At 38.3% G+C, this 19401-nt stretch overlaps 1 protein-coding gene across 1 annotated transcript in view; it reads right to left on the bottom strand.

Annotated features, from left to right (window-relative positions):
- The window catches only part of TFB1M (transcription factor B1, mitochondrial), a 59764-nt gene extending 40575 nt beyond the window's left edge, over positions 1-19189 (bottom strand). Inside the window, 3 exon segments of the mRNA XM_024747922.1 lie at positions 398-506; positions 16166-16317; positions 18997-19189. Coding sequence (XP_024603690.1) covers positions 398-506; positions 16166-16317; positions 18997-19129 — 394 coding nt within the window. The 5' untranslated portion in view covers positions 19130-19189.
- Positions 19190-19401: the final 212 nt, after the last annotated feature.

Consider the following 19401-nt stretch of genomic DNA (forward strand, 5'->3'; position numbering starts at 1 on the left):
GTGACAGACAATGGAAATAAAGTTAGAAAGGTGTGGGTACAGCTTGGTTCACTAAAACACTTCTTTTTTCACCACTTGGAAAAAGTAACACTTTATAGTTCATTCCATCCTTATATGGTATCATAAAAACAGAAAGTTTATTTGAACAGAACCCAAAGTATCTGAAAAATATCGGGTAAATAAATTAGAATTATAAAATCAAATTACTTTATCTTACTTTGGAACAAAGTGGAAAAGCAGAAAAAAACTGCAATGTGCATTTACCTATTTAATTCTATTCATTTAATTTTTAATATAAATATATAATAAACATTTATAATGTATAATAAATAACATAAATATTTGTGATCTAAATAATTACAAAAGAAAATAAGAAAACCAACCCAAAGTCACTTACCATCCTCCCACTGTCTTTTGAGACTTTCTGGAAAAGCATTTTCTATCTTAAATGTCAAGACATCTCCATGCACAATTCTCAGTTTTCCAGGTGCTGCATCAGAAAGCATCTAGTTTACAAAAAGATCAATAAAATGAGCTCATACACTTTGGAGAAGAGTAGAACTATTTTTTTTTTCTTCAAGTCTGTGCATCGTTAAATAAATCTGAAAAGCCAGACTAAGAATGATCATTAATGAACTAATAGCATGCTGTATCAACTGCGTCCACTGCCAACAGGCAACTGTGGTGTTTGACTTTCAACACATAAGAATGACTGGGGATAGTGGCAGATACTAGTATAACAATAGCTTATAACATCACAAGTAATACATTATCTTAATTCTGACCCGCAGAATGACTTGTATTTCTGTACAGATTTAGCAAAAACTCAACTCTTACCTGTCTTTTTAAATTACAGACTAAGCAGTCTCCCAAGGCAACAGAAATAAAACCAAAAATAAACAAATGGGACCTAATCAAACTTACAAGCTTTTGCACAGCAGAGGAAACCATAAACAATACAACCTACAGAATGGGAGAAAATATTTGCAAACGATGTGACCCATAAGGGCTTAATTTCCAAAATATACAAACAGCTCATACAACTCAACAACAACAAAAAAACCCAATCAAAAAATGGGCAGAAGACCTAAACAGACATTTCTCCAAAGAACACATACAGATGGCCAATAGGCACATGAAAAGATGTTCAACACTGCTCATCATTAGAGAAATGCAAATCAAAACTGCAGTGAGGTATCACCTCACACCGGTCAGAATGGCCATCATCAAAAAGTCTACAAATAACAAACGCCGGAGAGGGTGTAGAGAAAAGGGAACCCTCCTACACTGTTGGTGGGAATGTAAGTTGGTGTAGTCAATGTGGAAAACAGTACGGAGGTTCCTTAGAAAACTAAAAATAGAATTGCCATATGACCCAGCAATCCCACTCCTGAGCATATATTCAGACAAAACTATAATTCAAAAAGATACATGCACCCTAATGTTCACAGTGGCACTATTCACAACAGTCAAGACATGGAAACAACCTAAATGTCCATCGACAGATGAATGGATAAAGAAGATGTGGTACATATATACAATGGAATACTATACTCAGCCACAAAAAAGAACGAAATAATGCCATTTGCAGCAACACTGATGCAACTAGAGATTATCATACTAAGTGAAGTCAGAAAGGAAAAGACAAATAGCATATGGTAACACATGTAGAATCTAAAATATGACACAAATGAACCTATCTTGAAACAAACAGAATCACGGACATAGAGAACAGACTGGTGGTTGCCAAGGGAGGAAGGGGGAGTGGGGAATGGAAGGATTGAGAGTTTGGGGTTAGCAGATTCAAGCTATTATACGTAGGATGGATAAACACCAAGGTCCTACTGTGTAGCACAGGGAACTATATTCAATATTCTATGATAAACCATAATGGAAAATAATATAAAAAAAGAACGTATATATATGTATAACCAAATCAGTCTGCCGTACAACAGAAATTAACACAACATTGTAAGCCAACTATACTTCAATTAAAAATTATTGATTAAAAAATAAATTAGAGACTAAGGACATTATAATGAAATACTGAGAATTAATTAGGAGCAAATCATAGGAGAGATGGACTTAATTCAACTAAATCTTTGTAGCCTAAATATATACAAAGGATTCTACATATTACCAAGATCTTTAACTTAATCGACGACTAGAGTCAAACAAGCAGAAAGTCATGTGTTGTCGCCATGGGAATGTAAGTTGGTGTAGTCAATGTGGAAAACAGTACGGAGGTTCCTTAGAAAACTAAAAATAGAATTGCCATATGACCCAGCAATCCCACTCCTGAGCATATATTCAGACAAAACTATAATTCAAAAAGATACATGCACCCTAATGTTCACAGTGGCACTATTCACAACAGTCAAGACATGGAAACAACCTAAATGTCCATCGACAGATGAATGGATAAAGAAGATGTGGTACATATATACAATGGAATACTATACTCAGCCACAAAAAAGAACGAAATAATGCCATTTGCAGCAACACTGATGCAACTAGAGATTATCATACTAAGTGAAGTCAGAAAGGAAAAGACAAATAGCATATGGTAACACATGTAGAATCTAAAATATGACACAAATGAACCTATCTTGAAACAAACAGAATCACGGACATAGAGAACAGACTGGTGGTTGCCAAGGGAGGAAGGGGGAGTGGGGAATGGAAGGATTGAGAGTTTGGGGTTAGCAGATTCAAGCTATTATACGTAGGATGGATAAACACCAAGGTCCTACTGTGTAGCACAGGGAACTATATTCAATATTCTATGATAAACCATAATGGAAAATAATATAAAAAAAGAACGTATATATATGTATAACCAAATCAGTCTGCCGTACAACAGAAATTAACACAACATTGTAAGCCAACTATACTTCAATTAAAAATTATTGATTAAAAAATAAATTAGAGACTAAGGACATTATAATGAAATACTGAGAATTAATTAGGAGCAAATCATAGGAGAGATGGACTTAATTCAACTAAATCTTTGTAGCCTAAATATATACAAAGGATTCTACATATTACCAAGATCTTTAACTTAATCGACGACTAGAGTCAAACAAGCAGAAAGTCATGTGTTGTCGCCAAGCTGTACGTGGCAGAGTCTGAATCACTTCCTTGACCAGAGTACCCCTAAAGTACTTCTGATCCACAGGCACTTGCAACCTAATGAATTACCCTGTATGGTTTTGTTTTTTTTTTTTTTTGTGGTACGCGGGCCTCTTACTGTTGTGGCCTCTCCCGTTGCGGAGCACAGGCTCCGGAAGCGCAGGCTCAGCGGCCATGGCTCAAGGGCCCAGCCGCTCCACGGCATGTGGGATCTTCCCGGACCGGGGCACGAACCCGTGTCCCCTGCATCGGCAGGCGGACTCTCAACCACTGCACCACCAGGGAAGCCCACCCTGCATGTTTTAACAAAAGCTACCTCTCAGCCTATTTCTACCTTCCACTATTTGCTTTCCTTCCTCTTCCTTCAGTTTTTCTGAGTAAAAAAGAAAAATAAATAAAGGAAAAACGTACTCTTTCCTTAATCTTTTTTTTTTCCCTGCATCTCATCCATCTTCGCATCACATCTTAAGAAATGCTCTTAAAATACTGAAGTGCTGGCACCTAACTAAAAAGAGCCTTACAGCTAAGCCATCTATAAATCTGCATTGTGTTAAGTGCCCTGGACCCAACACAAAGCTTGATTCTTTAAGTCCTTAGTTAAAAAACAAACAACAACAAAAAAAACAGATGCAATCCCTGAGCTTATAAAGCTCAACATGCAGGAGTGACTAAAATCAATGAAAATAAACACATCTAAAGTAGGTTACAAAGGAAGAGGTAACCCTCTACCCACATTAAATCTCAGCTCATGGAGCTCAGAGAACCTTGGCTCCAATTCAAGGAACTTTTGCCCTGAGCATCCCTTGGACCTTCTTCTCTAGCTCAATTAAAGCTAACTAATTCTCCTAACTCTCCTCTTCACTAACTGAGGCAACTGAGGATGGATGAAAGCACCACCACAGAAGCCAGAGAGGAGACATGGACCAGGGCACCCAGTTGTAGATCACTTACACCTTTGGGGCAGCAATGTGTCTTGCACATGCTTCTTGAGAGCACTGTGTATTACAATTATGTATACTTAAGTTTCTTTTCCCTGCAACAACATAGGTCCCTTAAGGGCACCTGTTTCTTATCTAGCTTAATATCCCCTACAGCTGCAATAGTACGCAGTAGTGCTTCATATATATTTGATGAATAAGTGAATGCTCAAATGGCATTCAGTTTTCTGTGAAGCTGGAATACTCCTCTCCTAGCCTGTGAGATTTGGGGCTCCCAAAATTTGTAGGGTCCAGAAACCTGCAAAGATTTATTTCACTGATAAATCAATTAGAAGTTGAGAAATGCATAGCTGAAATGCATATACTAATTAGAGGCTAAACATTTTAAGTCTGGGAATCATCTGCTTTGATACATTTAGCCATGGTAGTTCGGCAAAAATAATTGCGTACCTCTGATATTAATGTACTTATGGATTATTTTAAGTTACCAAGATTTGCTAAAACTTAATCTGATGAGTTCCAGACAATTAATCTTAGAAAATATAATAACCTCAATATACCATAAAAATAAAAAAGGAGATAGCTCTCTATGGGACAGGTTCTTACTGTATAAAAACTGTGTATTTAATGTTAGCATTTACCATCAATGAAGAACTTAAAATTTTTTTCTATAATTATGCTTCACATAATTAAAACAAATAAGCATACCAAAAACTAAGAGGCAGAACTAAAAGCTTATGTTTCACATGTCAATATATAGAAAGTAATGAAGTAATCAGTAATTAAGATTAAAACAATGTAAATTTGGCTTTTTGGCATTAATCTACATGCTCTGATAACCAAGTTTGAAGTGTTAATTTTTTCCACCTTGACACACACAGCTGCATACCAGAAACCTGATATAATACACATTCACCTTCCTTTTCTAAGTTTAAAGTTGCTTTTTTTTTTTGGATTCCCCTTCAGGCGTAAGTGTCAGTCTGTGAAACAGCAAGTCGTCCTGTCCTTTAAAAGGTCTACCGTTTCCAGGACCACTCTGTAGCTTAATCTTCCCCTTTCCCACTCCCCACTGCAGAAGGAATGAATGCTGGTGTTCAGTTTTATGGCAAGGCCCTGAAGCAATTATGGAGGCCAAAAAAAAGAAAATGCTATACAAACTGAAACGACAGCATGATTACAGACAGCAGCCATTTCAACACCTGATGATATTCAGCAATGACATAGAAAGACCTTCTAACTAACCACTAATAGAGGAAAATGTTTTCATCATCATAATGATGTTTGGGGAACGACGAAGGGGTGGGAAAGATCACTATTACAACCCTTCAAGAATAACACTTCAAAACATTGGAGGTGTTGCCTCATAATGTGCTCAAAGGCACAGCTATGAATGCACACACTTGATTACAGCCAAATGGGTATTTATACAGACACTCAAATTATTCTATCATTTTTATTTTAGTTTCCAATCCTATATTCTTCCAAAATGAGGCATGAGTAAGCTTTGAGTAAAAAATATTCATTAAATAAAGCTGTAAAAGAAGAAAGAAAGCCAAACCACGATAGGAGAAACATGCATGTAAATCGTGAGAGCTTTACATCGTAACAATCCTGGAGATGTTAGATCTCACAGCTGACATACTGAATTATATCATTTTCACTCAGTATTGGAAGTAATTATACCCAGTTTCCAAGAGATCATGTGTTTTTCTGGTATTAAGTTTTGTAAAGGGTACAAGGAACAAACAGAGAATGCCTTTAATAAAAGTGAGAAAACAAATGCAAAAGTATTCTTCACATGGTCACCTAAAAATCTCTCTCCTCTAACAAGTCAAGGTCTTAGTGAATGCTTTCTGTGGGGGGCAAGTAGCTATGGTCTAACTAGATAGTTTGCTGGTGATCTAATTTGATGAGGAAAGAACTTATACCCAATTATAAGGTACTTATGCCCAATTACCAATTCCTTGAGAAAAACTGTATCAAATAGCCATTTTGTATGTTTTATGCCACCTTCTCATGGTGAGGGGCTCATGGCAGCCAACACTGTACAGTGGGCTAAAGATTAATTACCCAGCCCAGTGATACTACCTTCCTTCTAACTTGCCACAAAGTAGGAACCCAAACACTGTTGAAATAAGGGCTGGACAAAACTGTTAGGCAAACTATATGATAAGGGATCTACAGTATGAAACACAATAGGTGAAAAAAAGTTTTTTTTATTAAATAGAACACAGAGAAAAGACTAATGCTATTATTCAAAAGGAATTTAAGATAATGTTACAAATGACTTTTCTAAGGGTGAAGATTACAGCATGATTTCAAAAAGTCAGCCTGCTTTGCTTTTTAAACAGGACCAGAACATGTACAGTAGAAACTCACTTACTCAGACTCATCAAGGAATTAGATGTTTGATTTAATAAATTTTCTATTCAACCAATGTAACTCCTTTAGGTGTTAACATTTCTTCAACAGAAACACACAGGTGGAAATCTTTCTAAACTGTATTGCACAATTCTCTTCCTACCCCACGAACAATGCACCCAATTTCACCCTTTCTTGATGACTTGGGTCACTGCTGCCTGTAGAGCAAAGGCCTCAATGGTTATGATCCCTTAGTGCTGTGCTTTCTTTCAGTTTTATATTTGCTTTTTATAGCTTTTCTGCCACAGTAATAATTGTTACTTCCTGCTCTTGTCAGTGGGTCTGCTTCTAGCATTGATCTCTGTACTTACGACTTACAGTGGACTAGGAAAGCACTTTGGCTGTAAGTCACCTTTTGCTAATTGGTTGAGTGCTGTCTATGTTATGATTAACTACGATTATAGCTATATCAAGTAACTTACATGTGTAAAGTATGTAATTATCACAACAGAAAGTCCTCCTTACTTAAAATTTGCTAGCGACGAAAGAATTTCAAAATTCTACTACCTCTGATTAAAAACAGCTCCTTTTGTCAGGATGACTAGATTACTTTATATGTCCCTTTACAAGACGACAGGGAAGGAGAATAGTTATAATAGCAACCGTTTATTGACTACTGGCAATAGGCCTGGCAACCGTTTATTGACTACTGGCAATAGGCCTGGCTCTTTACATAAATTTCTATCTATCCTTGTAATAACCACAAAAGATAACTATCATTCCCATGCTGCAGATGAGAAAGCTGAAGCTACAAAAGATTCAAAGGCAAGCTCAGGGTCACAAAGCTAGTGAGTGACATATATGATATCTGAACATCAGCCTATTTGATTCTCAGTGCCATGAACTCTCTACTTTGCCTATCAAGAAATAATCACTCTATTTACCTACTATAAAATCCCAGAGGTAACACTGACAATAATCAACGCCTTACTATCTCCAAAATTCCATGAAATAAACACATAACTTAACGGTCAGGAAGACTCCCAGAGCTTCTTACTCTGGTCGAGATGAAATACAGGAGACCAGATACATTCTTTTGCCTTAAATGAGAAACGGACAAAATAGTTGAGGCAATATTCAGACACTGGACAACAGGAAGTGCAGGAAAACCTGCAGATCCAAGAAGCTCTCACTGCCCCACATGCAAGAAACATGAAGAAAATGACACCAAGGCACATCATGATGAAAATGCTCAAAACCAGTGATAAAGAAAAAAATCTTAAAAACAGCCAGAGAAAAAAGACAGAAGCAAAGATAAGAATGACAGCAGGGCTTCCCTGGTGGCGCAGTGGTTGAGAGTCTGCCTGCCGATGCAGGGGACACGGGTTCGTGCCCCGGTCCGGGAAGATCCCACATGCCGCGGAGGGGCTGGGCCCGTGAGCCATGGCCACTGAGCCTGCGCGTCCAGAGCCTGTGCTCCGCAACGGGAGAGGCCACAACAGTGAGAGGCCCGCGTACCACAAAAAAAAAAAAAAAAAAAGATCTTGAGGTGGGGAAATAAGCCTAAATTATCCAAGTGGGTCCAATGTAATCACAAAGGTGATGAGAGGCAGGAGGATTAGAGGCAATAGTAGAGATGTAGAAGTGAGAGGTACATGAGCTAATGATGGCAGGTGGCCTCTAGAAGCTGAAAAAGGCAAGGAAACATTCTCCCTTGAAGCCTCCAGCAGAATACAGCCCTGCTGACCTTGCTTTTAGACTTCTGACACCCAGAACTGTAGGATAAAAATTTGTCACTTTAAGCTACTGAATTTGTGGTAATTTGTTACAGCAACAATAGAAAACTAATACATAAGGCAGAGATGGCCAGAGTGGTGGGAAAAATGCAAGATCCACTACACACTTGCCTCTGAGAAACACACTTAAAATATAAAAACAGAAATAGGTAAAAAGCGTGGAAAAGATATACCATTCTAACACTAATCAAAAGAAAGACGGAATGGCTATATTAATATCAGACAATGTAGATTTCAGAGGAAAGAATATCACCAGGGATCAGGAAGTTCATTTCAAAATGATAAAGAAGCCAATCCATAACAAAGATATAACAATCCTAAATGTTTATGCACCTAAAAACAGTGTTTAAAAATAGGTGAAACAAAAACCGATAGGAGAGACAGACAAATCTGCAATTGGAGTACAAGATTTCAATACCTTTCTCTCAATAAATGATTGAACAAGTAGACAGGAAATCACTAAGGAGATAGAAGACTTGAGTAATGCCAACTGACCTAATTGAAATTTATGCTGCATCCAACAACAGCAGAATGCATATTCTTTTCAAGAAACGTTTACCAAGACAGATCATATTCCACATGCCATGAACAAGTCTGAATTAATAAAAAATGATTCGACTCATGCAAAGTATGTTCTCTGATTACAATGAAATTAAACTAGAATAACAGAAAGAGGTCTGAAAAGCCCCCAAATTTGCAAACTAAATGATACACTTCTAAATAATCCACAAGTCAAATAAGAAACTATAAGGGAAATCTGAGCTAAAGTCTTTCTTTAATATCTCAAAAAATATTAACAAGAAAAAGGAAATTAGAAAGTATTCTGAATGCAATGAAAATGAAAACAACATATCAAAATTTGTAGGAGTCTCCTAAAGGTGTACTGAGAGGGAAATTTATTGTACTAACACCTATAAGAAAATAAGAAAGGCTTCAAATCAATGACTTTAGTTTCCACCTTAAACTACAGAAAGAACAAATTAAACCCAAAGCAAGAGGAACAAAAATTTCAGAGCAGAAATCTATGAAATAAGAAAATAGAGAAAACCCAGTGATTCCAGAGCTGTTTTTGTTTAAGATCAATAAGGTTGACTACTCTGTAGCCAGACTGACCAGTAAAGAGAGATATGCTAATTACCAACATCAGGAATGAGAGAGGGGACATCATTACAGATTCTACAGATGGTTTATTTACCATTAGAAAAATCAATATAATTTGCTATGTTAAAAAAGAAAACCATACAATTATCTCAAAAACTCAGAAAAAGTATTCTTGCAAATCCAATATCCATTCATTATTTAAAACAAACAAACTTCTCAGCAAACTAAGAACAGAAGGGACCTTCTTCAGCCGGAAAAAGGAGATCCAGGAAAAACCTACAACTAACATCGTACTCAATGGTTAAGAGTCTGAATGCTTTTCCCCTAAGACCCGAGAAAGACAAGGATGTTCACTCCTACCACTTCTGTTAAACACTGTACTGTAGGTCTTAGTGCAAGATGAAGAAAAACAGTGACAAATAGATTGGAATGGAGGAGGTGAAACTGTCTTTATTTGCAGATGAAATAATATATGCAGACAATACTAAGGAAATCTATAAAACAGCTACTAATAAGTGAGTATAGCAAGGTTGTAGGAATACAAAGTCAATATCTAAAAAAAAATGGTATTTCTACATAGTAACAACAAACAACTTTGAGTTAAAATTAAAAACCAATACCATGTACAACAGTATCAAAGAATACGAAATAGTTAAGGGTAAATCTGACAAAAGGTGTGCAAGACTTGTCTACTAAGAACTATAAAACATGGCCATGAGAAATTAGAGAAAACCTAATAAATGGGGCAATATGTCACGTTCATGCATCAGAAGACGATACTATTAAGATGCCAGTTCTCCCTAAAGTGATCTACAGTTTTAATCCAATCGCAATCACGTGAGGCTTTTTTTTTCAAAGTGGAAATTGCCAATATGATTTTAAAACTATTTGGAAATGCAAAGGATCTAGAATAGCAAAAACAATTTTGAAAAAGAAGAACAAGGTTGGAAGACTTACATGACCTGCTCTCAAGTCTTACTATAAAGCTACGGTAATCAACACAGATTGGTATTGGTGAAAACACAGACCTATAGATCAATAAAACAGAATTGGAAGTCCAGATATGGACCAACACACGTAAACCTAATTGATTTTTGACAACAGTAACAAGGCAACTCAATGAGGAAAAGATAATATTCTCAACAAATGGTGCAAAAAAAAAATCTTTACCCTCACATCACAATATACACAAAAGTTAACTCAAAATGTGTCATAGGCCTACATGTAAAAGTTAAAACTATGAAACTTCTAGAAGACAGGAGAAATTCTTCGTTTGGGTTTTGGCTTTTTGTTTTTTTTAATTTCTCAAAGTACTGTGACTCTGAAACATGCATTAAATTTAAGTGCTAAAATTTCATGCACTTATATGGGGTAAGGTGGAAGCAAATTATATTGACTCCATTTTGAGAATTTAGAGTTAGAATGATCTCGCTAAGATTAGTGTCTAAAGTTTCCTTACTGAAAATATTTTAGAGATACCTTCATAATTTTTCTGCTCATTGTAAGGAACTAATATTACCTAGTGATTCATAGGGATTTATTGTAATATTTTACTCCAAACTGTGTATTTGTAGATTTTCAAGGTTCATGTTCCTCTCATTGTGCAAAAAGAAGATCAAAGTGAGACTTCTGCCTTTCACTGTTATTTTTGTTTTGTCGTGGAACGTTTAGAACAAGAGGAGAGCAAGTTCTGGCAGTTTATAATTTGGCTCACCTGGAGCAAACCAACGAGGCGGCCCTCTAACTACCAAATTAAGGTCTCTACTTAATCAACACTTGGAAAATTGGAGAGGGATTTTATTTTTCTCCTTCCCATTTACAATCATCCCTTGGTATCTGCAGGGGATTAGTTCTAGGACCTGCTGAGAATACCTAAATTCAGATACTCAAGTCCCATAATCAGCCCTCTGTACCTGTTCAACCTCAAATTCAACTAACCTTGGATCGTGCAGTACTGCATGTATTTACTGAAAAAAACAATCTGTGTATAAGTGGACCACTGCAGTTCAAATCCGTGTTGTTCTAGGGTCAACTGAACTTTGAAAACCACTGGATCTTATGTTGCTTATGATTCTAAGAATTTGTACATTATTCAGGAAATAAGCTTTCAACTCAATTAGCACAACTTTTAAAAAACTAAGATACAATTAACATATAACATTATGTTAGTTTCCGGGGCACAACATAATGATTAGATATATGTGTACACTGTGAAAGTATCACCACACACAAACTTTTCTTCTTGTGATGAGCACTTTTTTTTTTTTGATGAGCACTTTTAAGATTCATTCTCTTAGCAACTTTAACATATACAGTACAGTATTAACTGTAGTCAGCACGCTCTACATTACATCCCCAGGACTTATGACTGGAAGTTTGTACCTTTTGACTAACTTCACCCAGTTCACCCAAGCCCAACCCCCAGCCTCTGGCAGTCACCAACCTGTTCTCTGCATCTAGGAGTTCACTTTTGTTTCGTTGTTGTTGTTTTAAGATTCCACATCCAGATAAAACATCCAGAAGAAAATGTAGGAGAAATTCTTAGTTTGGGCCAATTATTTTAAAACTAAGGTGTAAAAAGCATCAAATTAAAAAAAATTGATAAACTCTACATGATAAAAACTAAGTTTTATGCACAATCACAAGAAAATGCAACCACAGTAAGAGAGAAAGAACCTCCACGTGTCCAATACTAGTGTGATGAGTTGGAGAAAGTCCCCATGTTTCTACAGCACTGGGGATTTTCCAGTGCTCCAAAGGAACAACATTACTTTTCTCCTATACCTCTTTTCAGATCAGCAGTCTCATGAACAATCCTTAATTACCAAAAGTGCCCAAGGCATGGGGTACTTATAACAAAAATTGTATTGAGGGTTTCCCTGGTGGCGCAGTGGTTGAGACTCTGCCTGCTAATGCAGGGGACACGGGTTCGAGCCCTGGTCTGGGAGGATCCCACATGCCGCGGAGCAACTAGGCCCGTGAGCCACAACTACTGACCCTGCGCGTCTGGAGCCTGTGCTCCGCAACAAGAGAGGCTGTGATAGTGAGAGGCCCGCGCACCGCGATGAAGAGTGGCCCCCGCTTGCCATACTAGAGAAAGCCCTCGCACAGAAACGAAGACCCAACACAGCAAAAATAAATTAATAAACTCATACCCCCAACATCTTCTTTAAAAAAAAAAAAACTGTATTGAGTGCCCACTAAGATAAGGCATTCATTTAATCCATAGCAATCCTATGAACAAACCAAGGCACAGAGCGATAGTTACCTGCCCAAAGTCATATAAATAGTAAACGGTAGAGCCTGAAGTCAAACACAAGCCATTTGATGCTAACAGTCTGTTCTTCGCTACAAACTCAGACTACAATGCTTCCACGTATCAGACGTGTTTTCTTACATTACAACATGCTGATGGTGAAACCTATGTTATCACTATGTTCTTTCCCTTAGGCTGCCTCGTGATAATATTTTAAGAATTGAATTAAGCTACAAATGACATACTTTCAGCTAGCAGACATCTTATAAATTATTACAATTTCTTTAAAAAGTAATTCTATTAGCTTAGATATCACTAAAATGGAATCCTTAAAATAGATCACTCTCCTTATCAAATTAAAAAAAATTGATAAACTCTACATGATAAAAACTAAGTTTTATGCACAATCACAAGAAAATGCAACCACAGTAAGAGAGAAAGAACCTCCACGTGTCCAATACTAGTGTGATGAGTTGGAGAAAGTCCCCATGTTTCTACAGCACTGGGGATTTTCCAGTGCTCCAAAGGAACAACATTACTTTTCTCCTATACCTCTTTTCAGATCAGCAGTCTCATGAACAATCCTTAATTACCAAAAGTGCCCAAGGCATGGGGTACTTATAACAAAAATTGTATTGAGGGTTTCCCTGGTGGCGCAGTGGTTGAGACTCTGCCTGCTAATGCAGGGGACACGGGTTCGAGCCCTGGTCTGGGAGGATCCCACATGCCGCGGAGCAACTAGGCCCGTGAGCCACAACTACTGACCCTGCGCGTCTGGAGCCTGTGCTCCGCAACAAGAGAGGCTGTGATAGTGAGAGGCCCGCGCACCGCGATGAAGAGTGGCCCCCGCTTGCCATACTAGAGAAAGCCCTCGCACAGAAACGAAGACCCAACACAGCAAAAATAAATTAATAAACTCATACCCCCAACATCTTCTTTAAAAAAAAAAAAACTGTATTGAGTGCCCACTAAGATAAGGCATTCATTTAATCCATAGCAATCCTATGAACAAACCAAGGCACAGAGCGATAGTTACCTGCCCAAAGTCATATAAATAGTAAACGGTAGAGCCTGAAGTCAAACACAAGCCATTTGATGCTAACAGTCTGTTCTTCGCTACAAACTCAGACTACAATGCTTCCACGTATCAGACGTGTTTTCTTACATTACAACATGCTGATGGTGAAACCTATGTTATCACTATGTTCTTTCCCTTAGGCTGCCTCGTGATAATATTTTAAGAATTGAATTAAGCTACAAATGACATACTTTCAGCTAGCAGACATCTTATAAATTATTACAATTTCTTTAAAAAGTAATTCTATTAGCTTAGATATCACTAAAATGGAATCCTTAAAATAGATCACTCTCCTTCTGCCTTCACTGAGTTTTATGATTAATTTAGTACCTCTAAAAGAAAGTGGTTTTACATATTGAAACATTCTTTACAGGAAAAAGAAGTCTATTTGATATTTTAGTACCCAACATTTCTTTTTAACGTAAATTCCTTTCCTGCATATAAGACACTAAAAATTAATTTTGCCTCTTCTACAGAGACAAAAAAGAAGTCAAATACACATTTCTTGCACAGTAATTTACCTTGAAATCAACCTTCATGGTTAGGGAAAAAACAACAAAACTCTTTTGATAATCAATGCTACACAACTATTCACTTTCACCATTAAATAACACATTTAATCAGCTAATTAGATAGATCCCTACAAAGACAGAGCAACATTTATTTATCTCCCACGTGAGACACTACTGAACACCTGCTGCTATGTGCCAGGCACTCTTACATGTCAGGGAACAAACCAAACAAAAATCTCTACCCTCATGACGCTCACATTCCACGAGGTGAGACTGACAACAAAGAAGAACGTATAGTGTGTCAGACGATAATAAATCTCACGAGACAAATAAAACAAGGCAGAGGTTAGGAATGCAGGAACTTGCACAGGCGGTGGGGGTGGGCAGGTGAGAAGAGTACAGTTGTGTTTTAGTCTGTCTTCAAAGATCTTTAGTTGAGATCAGAGAGGAGAATATATAAATTAAGCTGGCGATGAGAAATGTGATTCACCTCCCTGCCTAATGAGAAAGAATTACACATAAGAGAGGGTGAGATTTAGGGTTAAGATGTCCCTTTAAGGGGAAAAAGGTCAGATGAGTCTTCTTCTCTATGCCCACAAAAGGGTTAGATAAATAAACCTGCAGGGAATTACATAGTGTTATTCAGTTACTTTTTATCACCTTATGCTCTCACCAAAAATAACAATATCATCACTTCCACCTCCCACTGATACACCGCTCTTTCCTCAAATAAAGTTATAAATCTGAAACCAATTCTATGAATAAAGGCTGGCAAAATTAGATGAAACTAAATACATAATTGTTTAAAGCATAAAAACTAGAAATAGCAAAATAATGAGAAAAAAATCACTAGGTTTCTAAAAAAAATTCAGAGGCATGAACACAAAGCCCTAGATTTTCAAACAAAATTTTTCTAACTGTTCCGGCGGAAATTAAACAGTTATCCATTAATTCATACAAAAGTATCAGAACGTCCTAATTTTAAACCAATTTGTCCTCTGGTATGAAAGTAACAATGTAGATAATTTTATTATTCTGCTGGACGCGCCTAATAAATTGCTACTCATATGAACTAAAGGCTAAGGGCTCTTTTAAAGTTTCAGAATTGCAGAGGAATCAAACAAAGACTCTTTTAAGTGCATTAAGTGCCCCCCATGAAGAATTTCCTTTACAAGATCCCCGATATAATCTGTTCCACTGTTTGCCACTGTTTCAAAAATATAAGTCCCTCCTCATTTTAAATCCACGTCTGCCTCCCTCAGTTCTTACCTGTTTTAGTTCCCCCCTCAGTTCTTACCTGTTTTAGTTCCCTTCTAGAGAAAACCAAAATAAGCTGATCCTCCCCCACCACAACCTCTCATAGGCAGCTGTCAATCCCCTCACTCAAGGCTTCTCTTCTGTTGAAACACACCCAACTCCTTCAAATATTTCCCATATGACATCACCTACTGTTTTAGATGCATGTATCATTTCATTTAAACCTCATCTTAACTCTACATGTACAATGGTACAACTTAATTTCTTCACTTAAAAAATCCTTATACAAATGCCTAAGCTTAACAATTAGTCTCTCTCGATGAGGCATACGTCTTCATCTTTTGCTTGTAGACATGATTTTCTGAATTTAAATGAGGTTCTCAGAAATCAGTATTGGCATTACTTAGTTTTACTTATTTTTCAAAGAATGGGCCATGACATGCACAGCTATTAGTAGATTAAAAAAAGGTCACACAAGGCAATTAGTTTGTTTAGTATCAATGCATAAAGCAGGTTTATTCAAGCTGTGGCCAACAGTTCATGTGGGCATGCTGGCCAGAAATGCAGATTCCTATACCACTGCAGACTATGGAATCAATCTCTGGAACGAAGCCTGGAGAGCTGCACTTTGAGGAGCAAACTACAGAATCCTTGGATACCCTGGGATTTAAGAAGCGTTGTTTGAAGATTTATATTGAGTTTTTGCCTCCTAAAAAAGACACCAAATATCTCACCTGTAATCCAGGAATAAATCGACTATCCTTTTCAACCACCAGAAGTTCAGCAACACCGGCATTGAGAATGGATCTTGTGATTCCCCCAGGCCCAGGGCCCACTTCATAAACATAAGCATTTGTCAGACTGCCAGCTTTCCTTACAATTTTATCTAGAGAAAAGAAAGTTTCAGTCGATTACCTTGGCAAATTTCAACATATGGAATTTAAAAAGAAAAATAATCTACACAAATTCTTATCAGCAATTACTCAATCAACTAATCTTTTATATATAATATATTGAATATTTATCCGATTATTTAACGCTCAACCTAAACCAACATATAGGGGCCATTCAACATTCTACCATATAACTGGTGAATTGTACCAAACCCTTAATAAAAATAAGATTACCGTAACAAATTTCCTTAACGTAAATTTAGCCGACATGGTCTTTCTCTGCCAAACCAATCAATTCCTATGAAGAACTGCCTGGAAAAGCACGTACCACTTCTCTACAGCTGTTTAACGCTGAATACCTGAATAAGCAAGATGAGTTTCACACTCAGAATTTCCAGTGCTGCAAGTTAAAACTCCAGAAGCAGAAAGTGCTGGCAGTCTCTCTTTTTACTAGCAGGCATCTGGTTGGTGGTCAATAGGGCAATGGCAACAAGTTCCTAGCTGAGAGGACTTGCAGAAACTTGGATTCTCGGTTATTTTCAGGAAAAAGTGACATTTAGCAGTGGAGGCTTTTTAAGCTTTGCAAACGTGCAAGTTGATCTGAGAAAATTCATTTTTTAATTAATCGATCTAAGTAAGCAGACCTTAAGAAATCATGGAAAAGTAGACTACTGGGGTTCACTGCAATCAACCATCACTTCTGGGAAAACAAACAGCAGACTGGTTTTATTGACTGAGATATTAAAATCCAAGCAATTGGGCTTCCTGGGATAGTGGAAATTTAGCCACTGAAAACATACCAGCACTCCACTGCATTGCTCACTACAGTCTCATTTTTGCTTCTATTATTGATAACCAACCCTTGTAGGCTTAGAAGCAAAAACAGGCTCTCAACCATCCAAAAATAGTTTTCTCTTTAATGGGCGCCAGGAGAAAACTTGCACCCACTGACCACCTATTTGTTACAGGTGCTTTACATGCTTTCTCACAGCAAATCCTTACAGCACATTAACTAAGAACTACTATCCCAGTTTAACTTCTCTACACTTCCTGGTTTCCTTGTTTATTAGTTTATTTGGGTGAGGTCACCTAGAAAGCAAATGGAAGAGAAGGGACTCCAGCTCAGGTGTCAATCCTAAAGCCAATCCTTCCTCCACTAAAGACCAACGCCTCTCGGAGGGAACAGAGAGTCTGCATTAAGCACAGGTATCGTGAATTTAATATTCTCATTTTTTTTTTAATGGAGAGCTACCGCAGTAGGTAGGACAGTCGTTCCACCTTCAACTTTTCAGAAACATTCAAATACAAATGACTATCAGAGGCACTGTCAATTCACTACGCTTGGGTTTCCATCTTGCTCTGCTCACACCTGAGCTTCTCACCTCACACAAGTACCTTAATTTCCCTTCACTTTGGTTCCTATAGAAGAGGGAATAATAGTACCTAGATTCCAGAATTTATTCCTAAAGGTGAATAAAGACTCACATGAAAAATGTACATGAAGGACTCTTTTGGAAATTTAAAGACCTGTATTTTCAGTCCTGAAAACGGTGCTCTATACCTAGAATGTGCCTAATGACTAGTAGATAAAGGTTGGTCCTGGTTTACTACCAGAAGCAAAGAATCTGAGAGGTGGGTAACCTTTTAAAGCTCTTATAGTAGAGCTCTCCTCGAATTAAAAGATGAGAAAACTGAAACCACGTTAAGCTATTTTTACCCAGTTATACTGCTACTGGCCTGTCCACACTGCTATTCTATGTCCAAAAGATAAAACATCCTATCCATGCTTTGTGGACTGTACTTCATTTAACAGAAGATGAACTTTCGGGGTGTGATTTACTGATCCTTTCAGTTTCTGAAGAGGGGCCAAACAGAATGAAATATCAAAACCTCAGAAACGGGAAGTACTCCAACCGTGAACTAGTGGACACATTTGATATACATCGTATTATTGAAGTCTCAGCTTTTAGAACGACCAACACTCAGAAACGGTGGTAGCGGTTAAACGAATATACACGTTTGTCAAAATGTATCACACTGTGCGCTTCAAACAGGTGAATTTTATTGTACTTTAAATGTTACTTCAGGAGTGGGAATGTAAACTGACTAAAATGTAAACTCCTTGGGGACAGGCTTCGCCTTGCTCACTCGCATATCCCATCTTCAGCTCTAGCACATAGGGGCTGGTTTAATCTAAAATCCTCGAGGATTAGACTCAACAGGTAAACGTTTACATAACGAATCCCATGAAACTGACACTCTTCCGACGCTGTCACTGATAAAATCCCTGCTTTAATTTAACTGCATAAAAAGCCAATCTAGTCAACACGTGCGGTGTATTTCGTATTATTAACACACCGAGACTCGAATTCCAAAACCGCCTTTCAGGAAACGCGAACCCTTCTACGCCTAGTGTTTGCTCGGCGTCCGCACAACCTGCCTTCAAGAGCCCACGGCAAACACCCCTGAGCAAACAACGCATTCCACCTCTCCTGGGCGGCGGGACTCCGGAGTTCTTTCAGTTCAAAGCGGCAGAAGGGCCTGACTTAAGTCCACTACACGCCTGTGCCTGTCCCCCGTCACCCGCCCGCAGGGTCCGCGCGACCCGCCCCCGACCCACGCCCCAGGGACGCGGGGGGAAGACATCCGGGGAGCACTGATAAGCCATCCACCTGTCAGCCTCAAGTCCAAGAGAAAATTCTGGGATAGCTGCTTCACGGCTTGCAGTCTAAACAACTTAATGATTTCTCGAATCGTGGGTAACGGCGGGAGACGGAAAGTGCCGAGCGTCCTGGAGGCGGCCATGAGCCCCAACCCCACCGAACAAGTCTCACGCAGGTCCTTCCCCGCGGTTCCTTAAGTGAAGGTGGGCGAAGAGCCGGGTAGAACAATGGCCCGCCTCCGGGCCTGCCTTATTGGTCAGACGTACCCCGCCGGAAGCGATGGGACGCGAACAGGAAGTCCAGGCGCACACATGGCGCATGCTCCCCGTCCGGTTAAGCGCGGTGAGGTCTGGGTACACGCTGGTTTCCGCACGTGAGGGCGGGGGAGGCGTCTACGGCGCCGGGCCTCTAGTG

This window comes from Neophocaena asiaeorientalis, unplaced genomic scaffold (assembly GCF_003031525.2).
Source record: "Neophocaena asiaeorientalis asiaeorientalis breed wild unplaced genomic scaffold, Neophocaena_asiaeorientalis_V1.1 scaffold123, whole genome shotgun sequence".
In the NCBI taxonomy this organism is placed as follows: Eukaryota; Metazoa; Chordata; class Mammalia; order Artiodactyla; family Phocoenidae; genus Neophocaena; species Neophocaena asiaeorientalis.